The sequence below is a fragment of the Haliotis rufescens genome, unplaced genomic scaffold (genome assembly GCF_023055435.1).
Source record: "Haliotis rufescens isolate VD_foot unplaced genomic scaffold, xgHalRufe1.0.p SCAF_19, whole genome shotgun sequence".
Lineage (NCBI taxonomy): Eukaryota > Metazoa > Mollusca > Gastropoda > Lepetellida > Haliotidae > Haliotis > Haliotis rufescens.
In genome coordinates this window covers 2627378-2654190 of record NW_025963879.1, presented here as the reverse complement: position 1 = coordinate 2654190, position 26813 = coordinate 2627378, and the positions used below count along the sequence as shown (strand labels likewise).

Below are 26813 nucleotides of genomic sequence, written 5' to 3'. Positions count from 1 at the left end.
TCAACACTGCCATCATGTGTGATAAAGGCTTTAAATCTGCCATCATGTGATACGGGCTTCAACTCTGCCATCACGTGTGATACAGGCTTCAACACTGCCATCATGTGATACAGGCTTTAACTCTGCCACCATGTGTGATACAGGCTTCAACACTGCCATCGTGTGTGATAAAGGCTTTAAATCTGCCACCATGTGACACAGGCTTCAACACTGCCATTACGTGTGATAAAGGCTTTAAATCTGCCATCATGTGATACAGGCTTCAACTCTGCCATCACGTGTGATACAGGCTTCAACACTGCCATCATGTGATACAGGCTTCAACACTGCCATCATGTGATACAGGCTTCAACACTGCCATCTGTGATACAGGCTTCAACACAACCATCATGTGATACAGGCTTCAACACTGCCATCATCTGATACAGGCTTCAAAACAGTCATCATGTGATACAGGCTTCAAAACAGCCATCATGTGATACAGGCATCTACACTGCCACCGTGTGATAAGGCTTCAACGTGTGATACAGGCTTCAACACTGCCATCATGTGATACAGGCTTCAACTCTGCCATCACGTGTGATACAGGCTTCAACACTGCCATCATGTGATACAGGCTTCAACACTGCCATCATGTGATACAGGCTTCAACACTGCCATTACGTGTGATAAAGGCTTTAAATCTGCCATCATGTGATACAGGCTTCAACTCTGCCATCACGTGTGATACAGGCTTCAACACTGCCATCATGTGATACAGGCTTCAACACTGCCATCATGTGATACAGGCTTCAACACTGCCATCAATCGTAATACAGGCTTCAACTCTGTCACCATCTGTGATACAGGCTTCAACACAGCCATCATGTGATACAGGCTTCAACACTGCCATCATATGATACAGGCTTCAAAACAGTCATCATGTGATACAGGCTTCAAAACAGCCATCATGTGATACAGGCATCTACACTGCCACCGTGTGATAAGGCTTCAACGTGTGATACAGGCTTCAACACAGCCACCATGTGATACAGACTTCAAAACAGCCATCATGTGATACAGGCTTCAACACAGTCATCACGTGATACAGGCTTGACCACTGCCATAATCTGTGATACAGGCTTCAACACTGCCACCATGCGTGATACAGGCTTCAACACTGCCATCATGTGATACAGGCTTCAACACGTGATACAGGCTTGAAAACAGCCACCATGTAAAACAGGCTTCAACACTGCCATCTTGTGATACAGGCTTCAACACAGCCACCGTGTGTGATACAGGCTTCAACATGTGATACAGGCTTCAACACAACCACCATGTGACACAGCCACCATGTGTGATACAGGCTTCAACACAGCCATCACGTGTTACAGGCCTCAACACAGCCATCATGTGATACAGGTTTCAACACTGCCACCATCATGTGATACAGGCTTCAACACTGCCATCATCTGTGATACAGGCTTCAATGCAGCCATCATCTGTGATACAGGCTTCAACACTGCCATTATCTGTGATACAAGCTTCAACACTGCCATCATCTGTGATACAGGCTTCAAAACAGCCATCATGTGATACATGCTTTAACACTGCCATCATGTGATACAGGCTTCAACACTTCCATCCTGTGATACATGCTTCAACACTGCCACCATCTGTGATACAGGCTTCAACACTGCCACCGTGTGATACATGCTTCAACGCTGCCACAGTGTGATACAGGCTTCAACACAGCCATCCTGTGATACATGCTTTAACACTGCCATCATGTGATACAGGCTTCAACACTTCCATCCTGTGATACATGCTTCAACACTGCCACCATCTGTGATACAGGCTTCAACACTGCCACCGTGTGATACATGCTTCAACGCTGCCACAGTGTGATACAGGCTTCAACATGTGACACAGGCTTCAACACTGCCATCATGTGATACAGGCTTCAACACTGCCATCATGTGATACAGGCTTCAACACTGCCATGATGTGATACAGGCTTCAACACTGCCATCATCTTTGAAAGAGGCTTCAACACGTGATACAGGCTTCAAAACAGCTTTAATGTGATAGAGGCTTCAACACTGCCATCATCCTTGATACAAGCTTTAACACTACCATGATGTGATACAGGCTTCAGCATTGCCACCAATTGATACAGGCTTCAACATGTGATACAGGATTCAACACTTCCACCGTGTGAAACAGGATTCACCGTGTGATACAGGCTTCAACACTGCCACTGCGTGATACAGGCTTCAACATTGCCATCGTGTGATTTTGGCTTCAACACTGCCACCGTGTGATACAGGCATCAACATATGATACAGGCTTCAAAACAGTCATCATGTGATACAGGCTTTCACACAGCCACCATCATGTGATACAGGCTTCAACACTGCCATGATTTGATACAGGCTTCAACACAGTCATTATGTGATGCAGGCTTCAACACAGCCATCATGTGATACAGGCTTCAACACAGCCATCCTGTGATACAGGCTTCAACACTGCCATGATGTGATACAAGCAGACACCATGTGATACAGGTGTCAACATGTGTTCAGGCTTCAAAACAGCCATCATGTGATATAGGCTCCAACACAGCAACGATGTGTGATACAGGCTTCAACACAGCCACCATGTGTGATATAGGCTTCAACACAGCCATCATGTGAGTCAGGCTTCAACACCCCACCATGTGACACAGGCTTCAACACAGCCACCATGTGTGATACAGGCTTCAACACTGCCATGATGTGATACAACCTTCAACACTGCCACTGTGTTATACAAGTTTCAACACTGCCATGATGTGATACAGGCTTCAACACTGCCACCGTGTGATACAGGCTTCAACACTGCCACCATGTGTGATACAGGCTTCAACACTGCCACTGTGTGAGACAGGCTTCAACACTGCCACCATGTGATACAGGCTTTAACACTTCCACCATGTGTGATACAGGTTTCAACACTGCCATGATGTGATACAGGCTTCAACACTGCCACCGTGTGATACAGGCTTCAATACTGCCACCATGTGTGATACAGGCTTCAATACTGCCATCGTGTGATACAGGCTTCAATACTGCCACCATGTGTGAGACAGGCTTCAACACTGCCATCACGTGATACAACCTTCAACACTGCCACCGTGTGATACAAGTTTCAACACTGCCATGATGTGATACAGGCTTCAACACTGCCACCGTGTGATACAGGCTTCAATACTGCCACCATGTGTGATACAGGCTTCAGTTCTGCCACTGTGTGATACAGGCTTCAGTACTGCCACTGTGTGAGAAAGGCTTCAACACTGCCATCATGTGATACAGGCTTCAATACTGCCACTGTGTGATACAACCTTCAACACTGCCACCGTGTGATACAAGTTTCAACACTGCCATGATGTGATACAGGCCTCAACACTGCCACCATGTGATACAGGCCTCAATACTGCCATCATGTGATACAGGCTTCAATACTGCCATCATGTGATACAGGCTTCAATACTGCCACTGTGTGAGACAGGCTTCAACACTGCCACCGTGTGATACAAGTTTCAACACTGCCATGATGTGATACAGGCTTCAACACTGCCACCATGTGATACAGGGCTCAATACTGCCACTGTGTGAGACAGGCTTCAACACTGCCATCATGTGATACAGGCTTCAATACTGCCACTGTGTGAGACAGGCTTCAAAACGGTCATCATGTGATACAGGCTTTCACACAGCCACCATCATGTGATACAGGCTTCAACACAGCCATCATGTGATACAGGCTTCAACACAGCCATCCTGTGATACAGGCTTCAACACTGCCACCATGTGTGATACAGGGTTCAACACTGCCATGAAGTGATACAGGCTTCAATACTGATACAGGCTTCAACACTGCCACCATGTAATACAGGCTTCAACACTGCCATCAGCGCTACATACCTCTCTAACAGAGCTCTATAACCATCTTACAGATATATTGTGAAGAACCAGATTTCCCTCCATTGCAGAAGGTAGATCCACATCGTCACGAAAGAAGCCTGTTGCTGACCTCTCAAACAAGGTTAAGGTGACCATCAGGGCAGAAAGAACAATCTGCAGGTCTGTTTCCAATGATGCGTTCACACAAAACAAGCACAGATATACTGATCATATGTTTTTATTTGTTTGTATATTGCGAAGCAGACTACATATATCTCGTTGAAAAAAGGTCTAAAAGACTCAACAGTACCAAAAATAGGACCACCGTAGTAAAATAGTTTTCTAGGCCTAGAACAGCAAATTGCGCCATCAAAACAACTTTGAACAGGGATAGCCGATTCCAAGACAAGAACATATGAACGCGGATCCCTGAATTAAAATGTAAAATATAACCAGACTCCATACTTGCACAATTTGTACACAAAACAAATGGCATATGAGGAAGATGCACAATATCGCACGGAACTCCCCCCTTATCAGACGAGCATCCTTACACAGCCATAGTGACACATTGTTTGACAATATTATACATAGTTACACACAATAGAAGTTGTATAGTCATGTGAAGTAGTAAATATGTATGTTACATACTGAACACTTTCCTTGTGTTGACCTGGCCTGGTAAAAGGGGAGCCATGTTGAATGATGTATACTGGGAAAGGGTCATGGCCAAGACATTGCCGCAATATTTTTGTTGTTTTTCATTTTTTACAATAAATTTGAGAATAATATGCAAATACTTTTTCTCATTTGAGAAAAGGCAGAAAAAAATATGAATACAAACAAATGCACACAGATCTACCTTAATGATAGTTTAAACAGTTAATATAAAATTTATCTATGTATTATATAAGTAACTGCAGTTTTCCTGTGTACAAGGCTCTGGGAATGAAAATATAAGCTGATTCATTTATAAGCTGAAAAGTTTGGTGCAAGATATTTAAGATATTTATCAAAATAACTTAGTCATTGCAATGTTCATTTTGTAGTAAAAATAGGATCAAGCATAATTGATGAATCATTTTTTTTTATTGAAATATAGAATCATAGTTTGTAATGTAAATTCATAAATATTTCACAGTTCTAACTTTTAAGATTACCAATGAATCAATCACTATCAGAGTGGGAATCAACAGGTAGGGGCAATTCAGGGAGTCTGTAACAACCAAAACAATTTAAAGGTACAAATTATGGCAAGTTTAACAAAAACAGACATTTAAAAAGTTCAAAATCCTTATGAAATAAATGCACAAATTTAAACCCCTGTGGAGAGATCTCGATTTACTATATTCTTCCAATATATATCAACATCTCTGCAAATCTGGCCATAATATTGAACTTTAAACATTAAAGCTAGTTTGGTAAAGTGGAGAGACATGTCCGTCGCTCCATGTTGGTCCGAAGTAAACAATAACATAATATACATAACTTTAACATTTATCTATATAACAAGATTCTATCAACTCAAATCTACAAAGCACTTATTCAGTTTATCAACACAATGGCAAGGGAAGAGAATTTACATTTCCATCCAATACAAACATCGTATCTACATCATTTATCTAACTCATTCTGTAAATGTGTTCGAGTGGAAAGAAGTGAAGACTGGTCTTTGTCAACACTGAGATTTCTACCTTCTCTTCCATGAGATTTAGTCAGCCAGTACATTTCACACTCAAATATAGTGATTTTCTTGTATATTGATAGAGATATAGAAACCCCTTTCATCAAAGTCATGTAGTAACACAAGTTGAGGATTTCACTGCCTATGTCTTATCAGTCTTGAGATCTACAAAAATCACATTGTCTACCGTATATGTACAAATTATGATAAATGCCACTTTAGCATATATATGCTACAAAAAATAATATAAAATGGTGTGCTATTCTATACTCTCATACAAATATGTATATGATAATGACCAATTTACGTTGTATTTTTTCGTACATGCACCAATTTCGAAGCCCTCTTATCTGCTTCAAGCAGTAGGTTCTATCATTTTGTCTTCTTAAAACGTACAAAAATAAAGCAGCCATCAGCTGCAAGCATAGTAGGATTCATTTCTTGGCAAAACATGTCAGTTTGCAAAACAATCTTTGAAACTTAAACTGTCTAACATAATCCAAAGCAAGCTGTAACAACACTCCTAATAAGCTGAAAATAAAACTAAATATATCTATAAATGATATGGACTATTGGTATTTTTCAACTGAGCATTTCAGGGATATGTAATATATCCCTTTCAACTGGACTCTTCTAATATATGGAATAGGTAAAGAATACAAAGGTATATATGTTATGGCATGTTAGACTGGATGAAATAGCTGCATGGATGAGATGCTGAAATGCTGCAGTTCGTAGAGGGTATTACTGATCAAGCTGATTATACACTGTCAATGAGAACATAGGAACCCTGTGATACATAGATTCTACAAAAAACGGAGAGAGAGACCCTGTTTCACTTCTAGGGGAGCACTGATTATTCCACATTTCACCACAAGGAACTATCCCTCATGTAGAACTGTTCAAGAACATGAGGAACAAAAACCATCATCACAATTGTCACAAAACAAGTAATACTATCCCCAGTGCATCACTGCTTGGGATAACACAGACACCACCATCAATATGGACAACTTCAACAGCATGCATACAGTGAAAAGTGTCGTAACATTGCAGTAACTCCTGCCATCTCCAGTGTTAGTCTACAGCCAATCAGAACACTTGTTTTACCTGGGGATGGAAGGAGTTAGGGGAACTCCTCACAGCACCTACACACGTTTTGTGTCCAACCATTGCCTGTGAGAAGCCCTGGATAATGAGAGGACAACATTTGAATGGATACATAGAGGACCTGATGTCATGATAATGCAGAAGAAATCATTTAACAGGACAAACAACGGCAGTTGCTGATTGACAATCAACACACACATGCTTCAATATGTAAAAATAATACATGGCAATACAAATTTACAAAGTCCATTTAAGTCCACCTTTCAAGCCCAGGCAACCTTGACCTTAACTTTGGTCAACTAGAAATCCCAAATAAGACAACCATGACCTTGACCTAAAGAAACGACCTGAATCACATTGAAGGCTACGAACACAGCTATGGTCAAACTTGTCAGTCAAGGTCACAGTTTGCCTTTCACCTCATCAAGGTCAGTATAAGACCTCGACTAAACCAATCTTTACACAGACATACCACCACCAAGTTCATGGCACCTTGGAAGAAGATTGGGTGATAGTATATCTCATTTGCTGGGCGGTTCTCCAAATTCACTAACACACAACCCATGCGGAATCAAGTATCAACAAATATACTACAATATTTCAAGTAAATCCTTTACATTTTTAATGAACTAGTTAAACTAAACTAAAATACTCCACCTCTAGGAGGTTGACTATGTCATCTCTTCACAGTAAGTTTAACTACAACAAATCATAGAACGTGGTTCATTGCCAAAACCGCATGCTGCAAGCCCATATTTAATATGGCTGGCCTATGATAGCAAGAGTAACAACAACAACAATACAAAATGGAAGAATTACATTAAGTGCTCACATGAGCAAAAAGATATGTATGAGTACAATTTCCTAAAACATGGAATAGTTGACAAAAACAGAACTGCCCACAATATCCACCCGTGGGAGGTCATCACCAGAGGCTGAGTGTTCCTTGGTCAATACTGTCTCTTCAACACAATGGCTGAACACAACTCTGCCTCTCTCACATACAAGTATGTCTATTAAGTCACATGATTTACTCTATCTTTGGTTTTTTAGGTTTGGGTTCTAAATCCTCCGAGGCACTTTCACGTCTGCTCTCGGAAGGAACAGAAACAGGTCTAGATTTGGCAGGACTGCTCCCAGCAGTGGAGGAGCTTCCTTCAGACTTCCTTTGGTATAGTTTCGTGGCCTTGACCTTATGCACCTCCATCTGAGTATGGAGCTTATATTCGTATGCAGTTGAGAACCGCTCGGTGCAGGCTCGGCATTCATATTGCTTCTGCTCTAGCTTCAACATCGGTTTCATATTTTCTGAAACCTTTGCGCCTGCGAAGCACACGGCCCTCTGGTGGGTGATGCAAGCCTCCTTAGCGGGATACACCATTTGACATTTCTTGCAGATGTAGCCCACGTCCACAGTACTCTCATGGGCACAGGCATAGTCCACACTGCTCACCTGGTTCTTGAGGTTCGAGACAGATTTAGAATCTTGTGTGTACTGAGCTAGGTTGGACTTAGGATCGGCCAACATCTCACTCACATTCTTTATAGCATCCTGAGGAATTTGGAGAAGAGGGAGTGGAGTTCCAAAACTAAGAGGGTCATACGCCATCATGTGGTCTGCCCCTGGGGACAGAAAATATAAATCAATAAATAGAATTCTTTCCAGTTCAAACTGTATGTGAGAGCGAGATATCCCAAAATATTTCTGTATATTTTGTTTACTTTACTACCTTTGTAAAAAAAATATAGATGAAACCTTCACTTTCTTCAGAGCATTTTCATTGCTTTATATCATTCAAAGCAGAGTTGTTTCCCTTTACTTGTAATTTCTATTTACTTTAAATCTTATTATTATATTACACAAGTCGTTAAATTTGACTTCTTCTTTTTTTTGTTCTAAAATAGACAGGATTTGATATGTCAAATGGACTTACAGCATAGGTCAATAGGAATCTTCATTCGATGTAAACTAAATATATAATTATTTTTTTAAAGATTTTTTAAATAAAAATAATACTTTAAAAATAGATGACAATAATTGTTTGAACAATGCATATGAGCTTAATTGCAGGACAACATACCTGGCATAAGTCCGGGTTGGAGGAGTGGCATGCCCATCCCCGGCATGTACCCAGGCAGTCCCGGGTACATGAATGGCAGGTATGAGGGGTCCATCCCAGGGATGTAGCCGCCAAGAGCTGACATCATCTGCATGTTCATTGCCATCTCCACTGAAGCTACAGAATCCTGCTGTTGTTGTTGCTGCTGCTGCTGTTGTTGTTGAGATTTGGATGTTGATGCAGAAGACCCTGAAGTAAGAAGGAAGAAGCAAATAAATGATGAGTGAAAAGTAAAGGGTTAAGTGAGGTTAACAGGGTATCATACTGTGTGAAAGATCATTGCATTAATACAATGATATGCATGCATGCATCAGTGCATGTTTGTACTAGTCCAGACTAATGCCAGTTTTATAAAGTTGGCCCACTGAGATACCATTTCGAGGTTTTAACATGAATACCCCACTCAAACACAGTTTACCGACCAGTCCTTGTTTTATCCATTAAAGCCGAGGAAGGGTAACAACAAGTACCATCTTTTAATGTCTTTTGGTAAGACGTGGACAGGGAGATTTGATGAGGAACAGGAACTGACAAATACCTAGCCAAGGACTTCTTCAGAATATAAAGTGCATGGGTAGTTCATGTTTTGGATGTGTGCGGGTGTTACATATTGACGAATTGCAGAAGTTGTGTAGTGACTGCTGAATCACATTCACAACCCACCCTCACTTGATGTGGATGATCTGGATTCCTTCTTCTCGGCTGTTTCTTCATGTGAGCGACTGGACTTCCTGGAACTGGAGCTACCTGGCAGGTGCCCTGTGCCCATACTCAGAGCCGAGCTATTTCCTAGGAACAACACATCACCATTACAACACAGTCTGATGCAAACATTCACAATTCAAACTACTATTTTCTTTACATAAAAACTACTTTCACTACAGACATTAAGTCTCAGCTACATATTTTGATTTTTCTGAAAAAAGTTTCATGGTATAATCATTAAAACGAAGAATGGAAACTAAAATTCCAACGTCAATTCCTCATTCATGCCTTCTTCACAAAAGGAAATTCTTAATGAGAAACGTGCCACATCTTTACAAATGTTCCCTTTCCTGCTCAACATTATTGCCTAGAATGTCATCACCAAGCCCCTACACATTGTCTCTGATACAAAGTCTGGGATGCAGTGTATGTGACTACATACCTCCAGCGCTAGCCGGAAGACCAATGGCATTCATCCCCATAGCCTGTAGTTGTGCCAGATGAGGCGTCGTGGAGGAGGAGGAGGAGGAGGCATCATCCCAGGCCTTCCTGACTCGATCCATCTCCCTCTGTTGTCGCAACAGTGTTGACATTCCAGTAGGGTCAGACATCTCTCGCTCTGCATCCGACTGAGATTGGATGAAGGTTTTGACATTGTCTATATGCTTCCTGGTGAAAATGTGATCCTGAATGGTGAACTTGTGGGAATACTTAAAGCTACAGAGTGAACACTCCTCAGGAGGCTTGTTGAAGTCCACATCACTTCCGAAGGTTTTGGCATAAGCAAGTTTGGACTTTTTCTCTTTGGCTCGAGCATTTTGGAACCATACCTGCACTACTCGTTTTGGAAGACCTATTTCTCGGCCCAGCAGTTCACACTCTGCCATTGTTGGTGTCTTGTAGTCTTGGAACAGGGACTTCATGACACGGACCTGCAGACTGGTCATCTGGGTCCGGTACCTCTTGTTTGGCTGGTTCATGTGGTAGCTGTTTGGAGATGGAGGACTATTCACACTTGAGTTTACATCTTCATTTGTGCTATTATCAAAGTCAGAGTAAGTTTCTGATATAGAGTCGTCCATACTGATTCTCCTATTAAAATGATGGTCATCACTTCTTTCACTCATGTCAGTCAAAGGTCCATCAGAACATTTGTCTGTCTCTGTGTTCACCTTGATGGGTTTGCTGAGATCGAGAGGGGCATCATCTTCCATCTGTGTAGGTACACGGCTTTCAGTCTCAGATTTTCTGCTGGAGCTTGTCTCAGAGCTGTGTCTTGACTTAGTGTTCTGGCTAGGTCCACTGAGCTCATTGATGTACTTCTTTAAAGAATCCTCATAGATCTTGTTCATGGAGAGCTGAAGTGGGTCTGCTTGAGGGAAGTGCATCCCAAGGCTGGATGGAGGCATGAATGGTAGCAACTGTTGCATACCCGCTGGGGAAAGAGAGAGAAGCTTGTTGAGATCAGTGCCAGAGGGAGAGAAGCCAGATGTTGATGAAGACACTGGCTGGGGGCTGGTGGGATTGCTGTCCATGGAAGCATCAGGTATGGCATCTACATTGATTTCAACTTTTGCCATTTCTTCAGCATGTTTGGTAGCAAGGTGAGACTCTAGAGCAGATTTGGCACGGAAGAGAGCACGACAGAAGGGACAACGTTTGTGAATGAGTTGTTGATGGGCCCGATACTGACCTTTTCTTTCCCTGGCCCGAGTGTTTTGGAACCAGACTTGGACGACTCGTTTCTTCAGGCCGACCTCAGCAGCAATAGACTCCAGCTGTTTCCGGCTGGGGTTGCAGTCCAGCTGGTACTTCTGGTAGAGGTAGTCAAGCTGTTCAGGAAGGATGGTGGTCCGCAGACGTTTGTCCCGAGGTTGATCATCCTTCTCTTCATCTGTGTCTTGAGCCATAAGCTTTCTCTTGGCAGCAGCCGCTGCTGCTGCTGCCTTGCTATCCTCCTGGTGAGCAAGTGTCTGCAACATCCCGAAAGCACTGCTGGAGGGGAAGTTGGAGAACAGACTTGGATTCATGTTGTGAATCTTCAAATGTTCCTGCCAGAGGTCAAGCCTGTTGAAGCTGGCATCACATTTGTCACATTTGAAGGCAGCAGTCTGTGAATTTACATCCTTCTGCTGCTGTGGTTGTTGCTGCTGTTGCTGTTGCTGTGGCTGTGGCTGTTGTTGTTGCTCCTTAGTTTCTGTAATGCTGCCTGTTTGACTGAGATCATCTTGGGACATTATTGTTGAATTGCTGTCATCATCTATATTAGAAACAGAGTTATTATTATTGTTTTCTGCAATGCATGGTCGTTTCTGATGTTTGATCAGTTCATAGTATCTTTGGAACACAGCATTACACTTCTTACATTGGTAATTAAGACCTGGGGTTCTCTGGAATGGTGTGTTACCTTCTTTGGCATCAGCTGCAGGTTGGTTCTCATAAATCTTCCTGGCTTTTTGACGGGCATTTTGGAACCAAACAACTATAACTCTAGGACTGAGGTTAAGAAGTTTGGATAAATGATCAAGTTCATCATCTTTGGGATAGGCATTCTGTTCAAAATACTCCTGCAGAAGCTTTATTTGGAAGTCTGTGAATCTGGTTCTGTTCGCTCTCTTCCCAGAGGAACCGCCATCATTTCTCATAAAGGCATGGTCTTCACTGGTGGGAGTTGTGGTAGGTGTGGGGGTGTTGGGCACTGAAGCAGTAGGTGTGGAGGGGATGGAAGACGTTGTCGAAGGAGTGGAAGCATTAGAATAGCTCTCAAACTGATTCTTGTCATCATAATGTTCAGGCTTTGGTGTCTCAAGTTTAAACAAACTTTCATATCTATCACCTTTATCAGCTTCATTATCACTTTGAGGATCATCTCGAAGATCTTCATCATCTTCATAATCATCTTTAGGCTCACTTTTAATCTCTGGTATCTTTCCAGTCTTTTCATATTCCTCAAGATCTATTGATGTCGATGGAGGATTGTTGAAATTGTAAGGAGAGTCTTTGTTCCTCTGCCTTTCTTTGAACAAAGTATTTCTGAACCAGTGTTTAATGACTTTTGGTGGCAAGCCTGACTGATCAGACATTTGCTGGATTTGCTCTTCACTTGGGGAATTGTTGATGTCAAAGTAACCACGTAAGATCTTTAACTGTTCGTCACTGATTCGTGTTCGAACTCTCTTCTGGTTCTGTGCCTGCTGCAGTTGTTGCTGGCTCATGTAATTAGGATCAACAACTTGAACTTGAGGTGAGAATCCCTGCATGTCCATACCATGCATCATCATTGGCATCAGAGGAGGATGCATACCAAGTGTCATCAAGTTCACAGGAAGTGGCATCGGCATCATTCCAAACATTGGCATCAGAGAAGCCATGTCAAACTGGCTAGCTAGTGACACTGGAGGTGGAGGTGGAGGTGGTGGTGGCATCTCCTGGCTTCCAGGTTTGTCACTGCTGGACCCGGTGCTACCAGGGGTTGAGCTGCCAGGCTGAGGTGTGGTTGGCAGAGCTTCATCTTTTGGTTGCTTCTTATCAAAGTCTGTTTTGAACTTTTCACCAAAGTTTTCAACTGCCTCAATTGGGACCATCTTTCTGTGAACTTCTTCCTGGTGGGCCTTAAGAACCCAGACACTAGAAAAGTCCTTGCCACATGCTATGCACGAACACTTGTTGATTTCTGGCAGATCTGGTTTGTTCTTTCTGCTGTCATCCTCCACTTCCGGCCCCATCACTACCTGTTCACATGCTTCTTTATCATCAGTATTGATGTCGTCCTTTTCTTCCTTTTCTTCAGCCTCTTTCTTTACAGACTTTCTTTGATTATATTCATTGAACTGCATCACACACTCAAACCCAATATTTTCTAGAAGGTTCTTATGGACTTGAGGTTTGAATCGTCCCATGAATCTGGATCTGTTGAAAGCCTGAGATGCCAGTGAGTTGGCCCCTGCTCCCAGGAAACAGTATATCTGTTGGTGGGTACTCAGGGCGTCTTGGCTGATGAAAGTGGAGTTGCAGCGTTGACAGCAGTATGAAGGCTGATTCTGACTGCTACTTTCAGCATGTTCTGTACCTTTGGATGGCATCTTAACAGCATTCACTATCATTTCCTTTTCTTCTAATACTTTGGAGTCATGTTTATGGGGAAAATCGTCAGCATGTTCAGCTGGCTCTTTCTTCACTTCAACTTTAAGTTCAGACTTCTTTCCTTCTGAAGATCTGGATAACTTTTCTACAACTTTCTCTAACATTTCCCCATTGACCTTCTGTGAGGTTGATGTTTCTGAGCTAGATGTTGTAACTTGAGGTGAGGAGGTTGTGGGTGTTGTAAGCATAGAGGAAGGAATAGGCATTCCTGGTAGAACAGGCAGTTGGGAGAGTGGGTTGAGGCCAGACAAGCTGTTTGGCAGGCCTGGGAACAGCAGTGACTGCTGTTGTAGGGAGTTGGCCACCGATACCTGTGTTTGCTGTTGCTGTAGTATATCAGCAAACAGTTGAGCCTGCTGCTGTGAGGATTTTGTCAGATCTGGTTGCTCAATAAGTGGCAGGTTAATATCTATTTGTCCTGTCATGGCTAATTCATGGATTTTGGATGCTCTTGTCTGGTGAGCTACAGATCGTATATGAATGTCCAGGGTTGATCCTTGGTTGTAAGCTACTTTACATATATTGCAGCGATACGGCTTTTTCTCCGAGTCAGATGCAACAGCAGTACAAGAGGTGGTGGCTGTGCTGGTGGATGAGGTGGGTGGAGAAGCAGAGATTGAGGGAGGCAGGTTTCCCTGTTGGGCAGCTTGCTTCAGTTTGTGCAGATGAGATACTGAGTTGTAGTGTACCAACAGGATATTCTTCTGAGTAAAGGACTCCTTGCAAACATCACATTTAAAAGGTCGATTAGGATCAAGGTATCTTTCAATTGGGTAGCTCAATTTATCCCCTCGTCGGTGCTGTAGAGTCTTATTGTGAGCTGTCAAATAATTCTGTTTAGTGAAAGCCACCTTGCACCTGTGACACTTGTATTTACGACCAGGATCTTCATAGCTACCCTCAGCCATAGCCTGGCTGTTAATGAAATCCTCCATAAACTGCTGCTCTCTATAAGTACTGGAAGAATCACCCTTATCAGAGTCACATTTGTCATCTCCAAATTTAGCACTATCTTTGAACATTGCACCATTCTCTAAGTCTGTGGCCGAGTCACTGCAAGAGGTCTCCAAGTCATTATCATTATCGTCCATTATGGCATCATCTTGCATGGCTGCATCTCTGTCTTCACTGCATGGGGAGCAAGAGAGACTGGGGCTTGAGTTGGCCAGCTTGGTGGCCATGAGAGCACCGAAGGAACTGGAGGACTGCTTGAGCTTTGGTTCTAGAGCATCTGTACATTCATGCCAGGCTTTTGAGTTAGCATTAAGAGTCTCTATGTGTTTGTCCAGTTCCGCCTTCCCTAGCTCTGTGTGGCCAGCTTCTAGATGTTTTCTGTGTGAGGCAATGGAATGAAAACTCTTGGAGCAGATACCACAGTTGGTAATAAACCACAAGAGATGGAACTGAGTGTGCATTTGGAGTTTGTCAGCAGATTTGAAAGCTAACGTGCACTGGGAACACTGATGGCTGTATTGGGTGAAATCAGTGCCAGCGCCTGCCACACGTTTGGCATGGATTTCCCGGAAGTGGACTTGGAGAGCTTGAGCAGTCTTGAAATACTGATTGCAACCCTTCTTCCAGCACAAGTAACCAGGACCCCGTGGCGTCTGTTTCAGCTCCAGGTGACCCAGCTCGTTCTGGTGAGCGTAGAGTTGGTCGATGATTGCAAATGTTTTTGAGCAGGTCTGACATCTATACTGATTATCTCCATCATTCTTGTCCAGCAGAGAGGAAACGTCAATGGCTGCAAAACAGAATAAAAAGCCATAAAATATCCATATACCAGAAATGAATTTTTTCACAAGATACTGAACTCACTGTTTTACAAATGTAGAAAGGGGTAATCACAGAAATAAGGCTTGTGACTCAAAGGACTATCAACCAAGCAGTTCCAAGACAACTTCACCATGGAAATATTTTGAAATATAACTACAAGTAGTGTCTTACACTATACATGTATTCCCACCCGTAGGTATGTGTTAATCTTAATCATTATCAAGTGAAAGTTCCAGCCACTCCAAGCTCACCTTCAGCAATGAGCTTTGAATGCTCAATCTCCATGGCCTCAACGTTTATTTCCTTTGTCTCATCATATTCTTGACTTGGAGACTCAAACTCTTTCTTTTCTTGACTGGCCAAAGGTGGTATCCAATCACTGGCATCCACAATGAGCAGTAAACGTTGCAGACCTTCTGCCGTCACATTATGTGACTGCATGAGATGGCGTTCCAGTTTGGCCTTGACCTTGAACGCATCCTGGCAGAGGGGGCACAGGACCTCCTGCTGCTTGTGTTGGGCCAGCACGTGAGCCTGGAGGGAGGACTCGCTCGTGCTGCTGAACGTGCAGAAGGGGCACATGTGGGAGGAGTCATTGGATTCTGCTGAAATATAGAGAGAGGACCATGACAATACACATATCATACACCTTGGACTAGCTGGGGGAAAATCTGACATGGATTAAACTGAATAATCTGCACTAATAGTCATACTGAGCAAAAGATAAGAAGGTGTGACCATGTAAGGAATCAAACATTTGTCATAAATCCTCACATTCACCTAGCTGTAAAGAAAATAATATCACTTTAAGTAGTTGTGTAGCAATACTTATCTAATGACTTACCAAATAGTGGTGTGACCAAATTAGGCAACAATCAAACATTGAAGCCATGCAGACGACCAAGGCAGTGGTCACTGCAAGATAACATGGACCAAGAACTGCCTCTCAATCATTTACGATATGAAGACCATCTTAAGGACGTCCAATGGTCTGTATTAACAGTATTAAAGATAATATTTAATCTAAGATGGGTATTTCTCAAACGTTTGTTATTTAGTCTAACTGTCCAAATACAGGGGGATTTCATTGAACAAGGCATAGTCACAAACTGCCACACAAAATTCCCACCTTACAAAAACATATAGGGAATCATTCACTGTATAACAGTTTTCAAAATACTACAACATTTAGATAAAACATTTATCTATAAGAAAACATGTTTGCAAATGGATAAAAACATGCGGTCTTATTTCCCTAAATTTCTAATGAGAAGCAACATTTTATTGATTTAAGATTACAATGTATTGACATCATAGTTCAAAGAAGTGTTTGTATATTTGACAATTGGACAATTATACTATTATTCTCAGCATCATATTGGTGACGGTGAGTGAGTGAGTGAGTGTGTGAGTGTGTGAGTGTGTGAGTGAGTTGGCTTTAATGCCGCTTTTAACATTATTCCAGTTGTATCACGGCGTGTCAGCTTAATGTGGGAGGAAAGCCCGAAGTGGTGCAGGTCCCAGACGTTTACCACTTCAGTGAAACCCACGAACACAGGTATGGTGCTGACAAACCTAGACACATAATCGGGGCAAACCGGGATTCGAACCCACAATCATATTTTTCTGGCATGTCCAAGGGACGCAACTCTGCACTGCGAATCTTGGCGCCTTAGACTACCGGGCCACCCGTGCCCCCTATTGGTGACAGACTGATTCAATGAATATTGCTAAAGGAACTCTGATATGCCAGACCAGCAGATATCCTTAAATATACACCAATTTGAATCAGCTAAGTAGCATGGTGTCCAGGTGGCATACCATTATGTTTAAATGAGTCATGCAATAACACTCCATATTGGTTTTCGTGGCATGTATGATGAAGTCTGTTTCCATATCATTCTATCATTAATTATCAGCATAAGGCCAAAATGTGATGGCTTTGTACTCCACTGACAGTGGCAACAATCATCGGTACATATATTGCTTCCAAATAATTAGCAACGTGTCCAGCAGCATAATAGTTCTGTTCTTTTCAAGCCACACTGACTTTTCTTCCACACATGAATCTCATCCAACAATTACATATTCATAGTTATTACTCAGCTCTCACAGTCATGCAAGTAATGAACACTTCACTTCAGTATTACACTGAAAAATTAAATGTCTTCAAACTTAAATCTGTCAAGGAGCTATATACCATTATTAATGTACAATAGGACAATTTCACGCGAAGTGCAATATAAATGTTATAAGATGGAGGACAATCACACTGTAAGCCAAGTCAGACAGAGCTCCCTGTAGATTAACATGCATTTCCAACCAATTGAACCCTGGTTTTTCAGTTTCATCCAAACATTCCACACATGAGGGAGAAGTGAAGGATTCAAAAACATTTCAGCAAATCCAGCAGGACCCCAGACTAGGAATAATTTGCTGACAGCCATAATAATTTTTGTATGAATGTCTAAGGCAGAGGTTATCTTTGTGGGTAAATAAATCATGTTGAAGATTAGAACTTGCAAGATTAGATTAGAGCTAAAGTCCATAAAATTAAAATAACATATCAGACACACAAAAATGAATAATTGATAATAATCAATACTTGTTACATGACTCTGTAAGAAGCAGCCTGGCCCGTGGAACAAGTCAGTCAAGGTTGTTGCTTCCCATCTACATCCCCACTGCAGAGGTTAGTTCAAATACTGGCTTATGATAGCATTAATGTACACCAGCCAAGCAAGTATGGCACATAATTACTTTCTTTCTGATTACAAGTAATTACATTTTTAAATATGCATGAACAAGTTAAATATGATATACTTTGTTTCTTTACAAATAATGGCAGTTATAGTAACCATTTTGTTTTCTCAGACTTAACCCTTAAACATATCTGCTGACAGACTTCTCCAGGTCATAATCATCTAATGTGTATCTTTGGGTCGGCTCTTTGTTCAGTGAAGGGTGAATATGAAACCACTATGAAACCATTAAAGTTAATAAAGATTTTGAATAGGAATTGCAATAGATTTGTCGAACCAGGTGAGCAGCCCTAAGATATTTCTACATTCAGCTTTCGCTGCCCCAAGCAGGTGATGAATAACAGAAAGAATGTACTACTCCAACCAAAATGCCACAATAGCCAAAATCTGAAATTAATTGCTATTCACCAAGTCAATCCCTGTCGTATGGTACGGGCCTCATTTCGGCAGATTATGTGAAACAAATGCGAAGTGGAGGTTGTTGTTTAAAAGCACTCAAACAACATATTTGACATGCTAGTCCCGCTTTTAACACGGCTCTGTTTGTAGAAACCACATGGGAATGGTTTCCGCGTCATCTTGATGTTATTAACGACAGAGTCATGCCATTTTGATTCACAAAAGTTCAAGTTTGATTCATTGTCGGCTGAATTTATTTTTCTAACCAGAAATTTGATGGTCTCCAATTGTTAAAGCTTGGTAATTGTACATAGCTCATATTCATTTACTCGCACCCAGGAAGTCGGCAGAACTACAAATCGCTCTTATTTTTAAAAAGGAAGTTTTTTCGTCAAACAAAAACGTGCACCAACAAAATCATAAAAACCATCAAACAAAAATATGCCATCTGCAGAAAATAGCATCAGATCCTAAAACTTTTCTTGCTTTTCACCCTCCTTGTTCCATTTAAATTCTCCTTCTAAGTGAAAGGAATTTTGGCAAGTCTTCTTATAAGTTTACAACAAGTTTGGCATCAATCCTGATTAGTTTTCAAGAAATCCATCCATGCATTCATTGGTAAATATCATTACATCTTTCAGCTAATGAGGAATGAGCACAAAACACAAAGGAAAGGATAGATTAAGTAAGAGAAACAATACTTTTGATCAATGTAGTGTCTAGCAAATTGTAAGGCATCACTTTAAAGACTTTGATACAAAATAGTTCACCTAAATACAGTGGGGTTCACAAAGCCAATGGTTTCAGTCTTTGGCAAATAACCAATGAACATGTTCACCCAATTTTAGTAGGAGCACACTGGTACTGACCATTGACTGATGTCACTGGAGATGATGATTTTGGCGCTGTTGCAGTGACCGATGATGTGGGCACAAATGATGTTGATGAAGATGACCCCTCTGGACGCTGCTTTTCAGAGTTCTCCGGCCCATCTTCCCCAGTTGTAGCCCTTTCAGACACATCACGGTCTCCATCTGAAAATAAGTATTTTCGAAACTCAAAAGAGGCAATAAATTCTCTGACTCGCATGTTGCTTCAAGAAACAGGAATGACAGTTCACATCACATAATTGTACAATTGGCACATAACACTTGTGACAAGCAAGGAAAGTTCATAATTAGGTCTGATATGTATCATAGCAACCTTAGCAATTATCACAGTATTTTCCCCAAAATAGAAAAATATATCAATTATACATGCAACACCAATTTGACAAACATCATGGACAATATCATCCATTGCTTTTTACATTAAATATCAAATATTGTTAATCACACCAAACATATTATAAATTTCAGTTTATTTACAAATCCCCCATAGGTGAAAGATCTCGAGAGTAAATAATCTATTATTCAACCATAACTGGACAAACAGTGTTTCAAGACAGCTGTATTTCAGTACCGGAGGACACGTCGCACCCACAATTTCCAAGTACACAGAAGAAACATATACATCTATTTTCTAACATCTATTTCCTTTGCCAGCCAGTCTAGCATCCCCTCTGTGTCAGGTCATCACATATTTGCTATTAATGAAATAACTGTAACCGAAAGGCTTGGGGACCTTGTTCAATGGGCAATATTCAAAATCTTTAGTGCTTTCTTGATGCTATCAGTGTACAGCTGAAGTGTGGCCTATCTGAAGATCAGGACCACAGTTGAGTGATTTTATTCATAGCAGTAATACAAAACTACATGACAGCAGCCCTACACTCGCCCTGCTTGCTTCCCCTCCATGTTGAAATTGACCTCGAGTGATAAAGCTACTCTACACGGATTTCGCCCTGTCACCATCCACCATCTTGGATTTTATGCACTGCTTTTTATCTCTTTAATATTGAGAAAGGGAGAGCTCCTCTGCCCCTCTGTATTAGATAACCATCTCTAAAGGCTAAAGAGTTCCACTGCATGGGTTTACGTCAACAAATCGATACTAAGACAAGAATATTGAAGACCTAGCCAATCAGTTGCTTTCAAATATGATTGGAATATCATATGGTGGCAAGAGGATATGGGTCAGACTGAGCATCATTATTTGGTGAATTTCTCGACCTGCTCTGTGCTGTTGGAACAGCCGTCCATTTCTGCCCTCATATTAGTTTTCTGGCCCGATGGCTTCTATCCTACAGACCCAAATTACACAACGGACAGTAACTATCTGAGCGGGGATTTGCGAGTGGCGATCAACAACTTAATTTGTCGCAAACCCCTGCACCATGCAAAAATGTTCATTTGGCAGACGCAAAATTCATTTCCTAGGTAACAGTGTGGCTGGATTGTAATTAGTAGCGCTGGTATTGATTGCTGAAAAATGGTCGGCAGATTAATTTGATGTGCTACTCTGCTTGATGGGAAAAATAATACATCCCTAGAGCGAAGGGCCGCACTGCTCTGTTTCTCCCAACTTTAATTACACCAATTATGAGGACTCGTCGGACAGCCAGTGAAATGTGTTCTTGTGGAGGCCCCAAACTGATCTATAACATTGCATTGATTCATTAGCCTCCGACAACTTCGGCTTAAGGAAGATTCCTCATTAGTTGCATTTTAAGACCTTTCCCTATCACAAATGAAGACATTCATACCACATGCATTTTTGCTCTTTCTCCATTTGTCTCAATCATTAGGGACAGATGACCAGGATTAAAAACCTTAGACTAGCAGAGTTTCAGACAAACATGTTATCATCATCAGATCCTGATGATTGCGACCTCCGACCTTTGACCCCGTTGTTTATATGAAACAAATGGCTGCCACTTGTCAAACATGCTTTGAAGTCACTACTGAGACCAGATCAAGTTAATGAAAAAAATATAATTGAAAAAAAAAGAAGAATTTTCTTTTTTTAAAGAAATGTTATGAAAAGACATGAGTAAAATCATTATTGGATGGTGAAAATTTAGTACTTAAAAAACCCCAGGAAAAACACAGATGACTAAAATCAGCTATGAATTTGTAAACTTCATGGAATTTTGTAACATTTTCTTTGTCCGCATAGAACAAAAGATGAAGAATTGAAGAAACGGTTGTGTGTGACATGTTGAGAAATGGATGAGAGAAGCGGTTTCTCATGATTTACATGCTCGAATCAATGTTGGTCATATATAATACAAGACTGCAGCCTTCTCGTGCCAGCCCTCGTCACCTACAGCATTCTGCGAACCATCTTTTGTAAAATTTATGAGTACTGCTGTCAAGAATTACTGAATACCATCTGAATAATGGAGTAAATATCTGACAAACAAACAATAATTACTGTATTTTTTACATTTTGCTTTCTAATTTGGATTAAGACTGCGAGATGGGAGACAGAGTGAATAATCAGCCTTGGCATAGCATCCATTTCCATCTTTGTCAGCCAATCACAACCAGAGAACCATGGATTACGAGATCGCTAAAAGGTGCAAATTAGCTCCGTTTGTCGGTAATGATATCTCAGGCATATGACCTAACTGTCTGGCATAAAGTCCGCTGGGAAATATACATTTGGATCAATATTTAGCTAGAATATATAAATCAATATTAAGTGCCCACTGTTGTCTAATAATACTGGATCACTGGCATAGACCAAGTAGCTAACAGCAACAGCCTTATCGCTGTTGACCTCTGACCCACATGTAGTTCTCGACCCTGCTGCTACACCTCACCCTATGTTTCCCCTCATACTTATTCAAACTTATCATGGCGGAACACCCACACTGCTCAAAGCCAGGCTAGCAAATGATGATTTTACCATCCGCTGATTCATTGATATTTGCAAATATTTTATATTTAGAGCACATTTAAGACGACTTTTACAGATAAGATCGTGAATGGTAACATATGGTTGCTTCAGTCGAGGAATCTTGTTAAATCTCAGTCTATGAAGACATAAGCCTTTATCAGTCTCTTCTAAAATTCATGGCAGGGATATCGCTTACCTATTGCATGATGGGATAGGCGTAAACTCAAGGATTTCCTGTTTGATGGGGAAGACATTTCAATCACAGAGCAATGAATAAATTAATTTCAAGGAATCCAGATACACCTATCAAACCCTTGACCAAATCTAAATATGGATGAATTATCCAATTAGAAGTTTAAAATGCCAGAAACATGCAAAATGTTCATCAGTGAAAAAATCTTTTTTCGCAAACGGAAATGAAATGAAATATGAATATTTATCTGTTGGTTATTTAACTGGGTCTTCTGGCTTTGCCAAAAAAGATATGAGACGTATAGTGCAAGAGCCATTATTTCTCTACACCTTGCACACCACAAACAAAAAGGACTTTTTTCTTGAAAATTTGTAGAATGTTTGCATTTTGTAGATAGCTAATGGTTTGTATTCACACCTCAGGATGTGCACAATATATATGTAGATGTTTGTTGTCCCAGAGGCATACAAACTCAATGTGCAATTCCTCGAAACATTTCACAAGTAATAATTTCTTTGGGTTTTTTCTCTCTTTTGCAACACTAGTTATTACAAAACATAGGTTTGTTGTAATTTGAATACAAAGATGCAAAGAGCTATTTTTGATATAGCCATCAGACATTCATGCTTGAAGATATGTTATCTCTGGGGAGGTTTAAAGTTTGAAATTGTCTCATCAAGTTGATACAATGTTTGCAACTAGAGCTGGCATGGGTTGAAGGTCATATGGATGACCTTCCCAGCTAACAGGATTAAAGTGTGGCTTTATCTCCCAAACCCAAATCCTCCTTCAAATTAAACTCCATAATGTGTTGCTGGGCAAGGGAGCGGGCAGATAATTTATGGCATGAATCAATGGTAATGAAACAAATTCAAACTCTCTCTGAAGAGGGTCACTCGGCCATATTTCTGCTTCAAATTAGGCAGGAAGGGGTGGTGAGAATTTGAGTTGTTTTACATCCAGCTTGTATAAACAAAGAACATGGCGATTGCCGGGATCAAAGGCTTATTGCGACACTTTAAAATTGATTGTGGGTCCGAACTGTGTAAACCTTATTATGACTTGTCCCCCGATTGGTCAAATCATTTGGAGACTGGGGTCAGGGGTCAATGACAAAATTCCAACGATCTCTATGAACATTCAGATTTTAGATCAGAATTCCAGCACCCTCAATTCAAACTTGGGTCCTTTAATCCATATTACACATGGATATCGAAAAACTAAGACAAATAATTTGTGCATTGTTCCTTGTCCTAAGTTCTACAAATATTTGTTTACCAAACTATGGCAGTTTTTATCTGTGTCAATAGATACTGGAACTAGGTATGAAGTAATTCCAATATGGACAACAGACCCGGCCAAATCGGAGGAAAGACCAATGCCAAATATGTGAAAAAAATCGATAAAAGAAAAAACTCAACCCTTTGTTACTCTTAGTATGATGTGCTAAGAATTAAGAAAATGGTTTATTTCTAACATGCATAACAACTCCCATATTGTGTATTATTCCAAACTTCATGAGAGACAAAATATTTGTGAAAATTTTCATCCAAATTAACAGCATGGTGATACTTTGTTCACATGTTTACAAACAAGTCAACAATTGTTACTATTACATACAGATGATTTCAAGGCGTAAAATGGTTGCAAATGTGCAGAAAACAGCTATAAACTGTCAGTGGAGTACAGTAGGCACCAGCCGCTCGCCATGCTTCTTTTCAATAAGGGTTCCATTGCAATGTGTAGGAAAGCATATCTAACAACAGAACTGGGGAGTGTTTTCCTTCACACTTGACAAAATACCAGCTAACTGGAAACCTTAATATGCACATAAATATTCAATCTGACTTTCCAGCAGATGTTTTAAGAATTTTTTCTATATATATACCATTGCATCTTCCAAGCTTTGTGCAATTATTGTGCTGCACACGAAGTATAATGATGCTTTTGATGGCCAGCTTGCTTTACCATTACTCCAAAGGTAACCTGACCGCCTGAGCGTTTGCTCCACCCACCCACCTCCTCATTACCGACCCCCACCTCTCATCAGAAACATCTCCCACCCCCAAACTGCAAGAATGGAACAATCATTCTTGGACTGTTGCTAGTAGTTGTCAAAGACACTGGACTAAGCTGCAGCCAGGGACTATACCATGTCTACAACTGCATTAAGACAAGATGGGATGAGGGGATGAATTACTAAATTTGTTTGAAGTTATAAATATTCATTACCTGTCAAAACAATTTGTTAGATAATGTTTGTAAATTACACGCACAACACACAACATGGGTGGGATGTTCTACACACGAATGAACTTATGATGAATTTTAGAAATATTTATTCAGGGAAAAACAGCTGGCTCTCTTGAAGAGAAACCCGTTATCTTTGTGGTATGATATTGTGCTACAGGAGTAGTGCGTCTCATCAGACTTGTAAATACCGTTTTCTATTATTTCTAACAACTCTTTCTATTATTTCTGATAATAAAACCACACTGCATGTTAGCATAAATAATTTACTTAGCATATGCTGACGTACAGTGTGTCATATCAGTGAGAAGATAAATTAATGAATATGGAAAATCATTCTGCACAGAGACATAGTAAGATTCTGTAAGGTAAATATAAGGGTTAAATAGAAGTGAAAGTAACTTAACTGCAGTACAACCTCAACATACTTGTACTGACATCTAAATATAACTTTCTGTTGACATATTACTGTTTAAATATTAGCATACAACCATAAATGCACATTTCTTACGGTATCTTCAAACTAGACTGACATTAAGTCACAGGAATAAAGTCATCTTATTTAAAAATAAATATCTACAAAATAAAAAAATAAAAAATCCGAATGGGAGCCCAGAACAACACTTAATTTCAGGTGCTGGAGCTGAGGCAATCTAGACTTGAGATGGACTCCTTTTAAAAAAGAATGTTCTCCAGGGTCATGGAGACAGACTACCTACATACTGGCATCCCTCTATGATCATTCAGCAAACATCTACCATTGTAACCATTAGGAAGAAGACTCAAGGGGTCAAAGTTAAAACCTAAGATTTAGGGGTCCTTAGTTGAAATACCATAACCAAAAACCTTAAGGGGCCCTTTAAATTGATGACTGCCACTATATATATATTTGACATACCACTGCATCTATGTATTGACATACCACATACCACATACCACATATTCATATGAACCTGATCGTAAACCTTCACAATATACCTTTGAGGACAGGTCATCCATTGCACAATATCTTCCTCCCAAATACCTTCTTTTAGTTTTGTCCCAAGGATTTACAATATGTTTAAAGGACAAAAATTCCTACATTGATTGATATCACTCATCCCCTTGAGCTGATTGAGAGAATGTTCAAGGTTTGTCAAACATGTATTTTTGAAACTAATGGGGGCATTAATGATATTAATATCATATAATATTTTAGCATCATCCAAAGGGTGGCAAGAGGATGGTGCTAAAGAATAAACAGTATAAAGTTAATTGATAAAAAATGAACTTACAAGAACAGGAAAATGATAAAGATTAACAATTTATCAAGATTGTTGCAAGAAGCATTAATTTTAGAATGTATGTAAAGTATGTCAGTGAAATAGAAAGGGCTGCAACACAAGCAGGAGGTAAGGAAAAGGTCTCACATGGGGCTACTGTTTGCTGCATGACCACAGTGATGGCAATCTGATCGAAAACTGACTTACGTAGTACATATGACAGCACTTATTACATCACAGAAGGCCTCTCATGTAATTACAGGTAGAACAATCGCTTAGAACAATGAGGTCGATTGTTGCTGGACGGGTAGACTAGAGCTGATCGTTAAGGTATTTCCTGTGCCCGGGGCATTCACTGATTATGGTGGACAGAGGTCAGTGAGCCTAAGGGGGTTAAGTCCAAACAAAAGCAATTAGAAGGTAAAAAAGAAAAGAGTATTTTTCCTTCATCTTAGTTGCTAAGCCTTGAAATAATGGGGTATTTTGTGTCATTTCACCTGCTTCATTGCTTCCCCCAGCTTGTGTAAGATGGAATTATCAGCATGTGTGTACACGACTTCAAATCCCAATCCTAAAGACAATATCCTGTTTTAAAGCAAATTGTTTCGTGGTTAGACATTGCAAAATTTGTCCAGTGACTTAAGAGTTTGGCCCAAAGACAAGGTAAAATCCAGGTTTCTCTTTGGGATTAACTGAG

At 40.7% G+C, this 26813-nt stretch overlaps 1 protein-coding gene across 11 annotated transcripts in view; it reads right to left on the bottom strand.

Annotated features, from left to right (window-relative positions):
- Nucleotides 1-4151: 4151 nt before the first annotated feature.
- The window catches only part of LOC124120841 (zinc finger homeobox protein 4-like), a 128425-nt gene continuing 105763 nt past the window's right edge, over nucleotides 4152-26813 (bottom strand). For 6 of the 11 annotated variants that reach the window (XM_046483713.2, XM_046483714.2, XM_046483719.2 and 3 more), the window contains 6 exons: nucleotides 19498-19662; nucleotides 15719-16072; nucleotides 9991-15435; nucleotides 9507-9632; nucleotides 8805-9032; nucleotides 4152-8346 (listed from right to left, as the gene is read on the bottom strand). In XM_046483713.2, coding sequence (XP_046339669.2) covers nucleotides 7754-8346; nucleotides 8805-9032; nucleotides 9507-9632; nucleotides 9991-15435; nucleotides 15719-16072; nucleotides 19498-19662 — 6911 coding nt within the window. In that variant the 3' untranslated portion in view covers nucleotides 4152-7753. The remainder of the gene's footprint in view (nucleotides 8347-8804; nucleotides 9033-9506; nucleotides 9633-9990; nucleotides 15436-15718; nucleotides 16073-19497; nucleotides 19663-26813) is intronic. The other 5 variants (XM_046483723.2, XM_046483724.2, XM_046483725.2 and 2 more) reach the window with 5 other exon arrangements.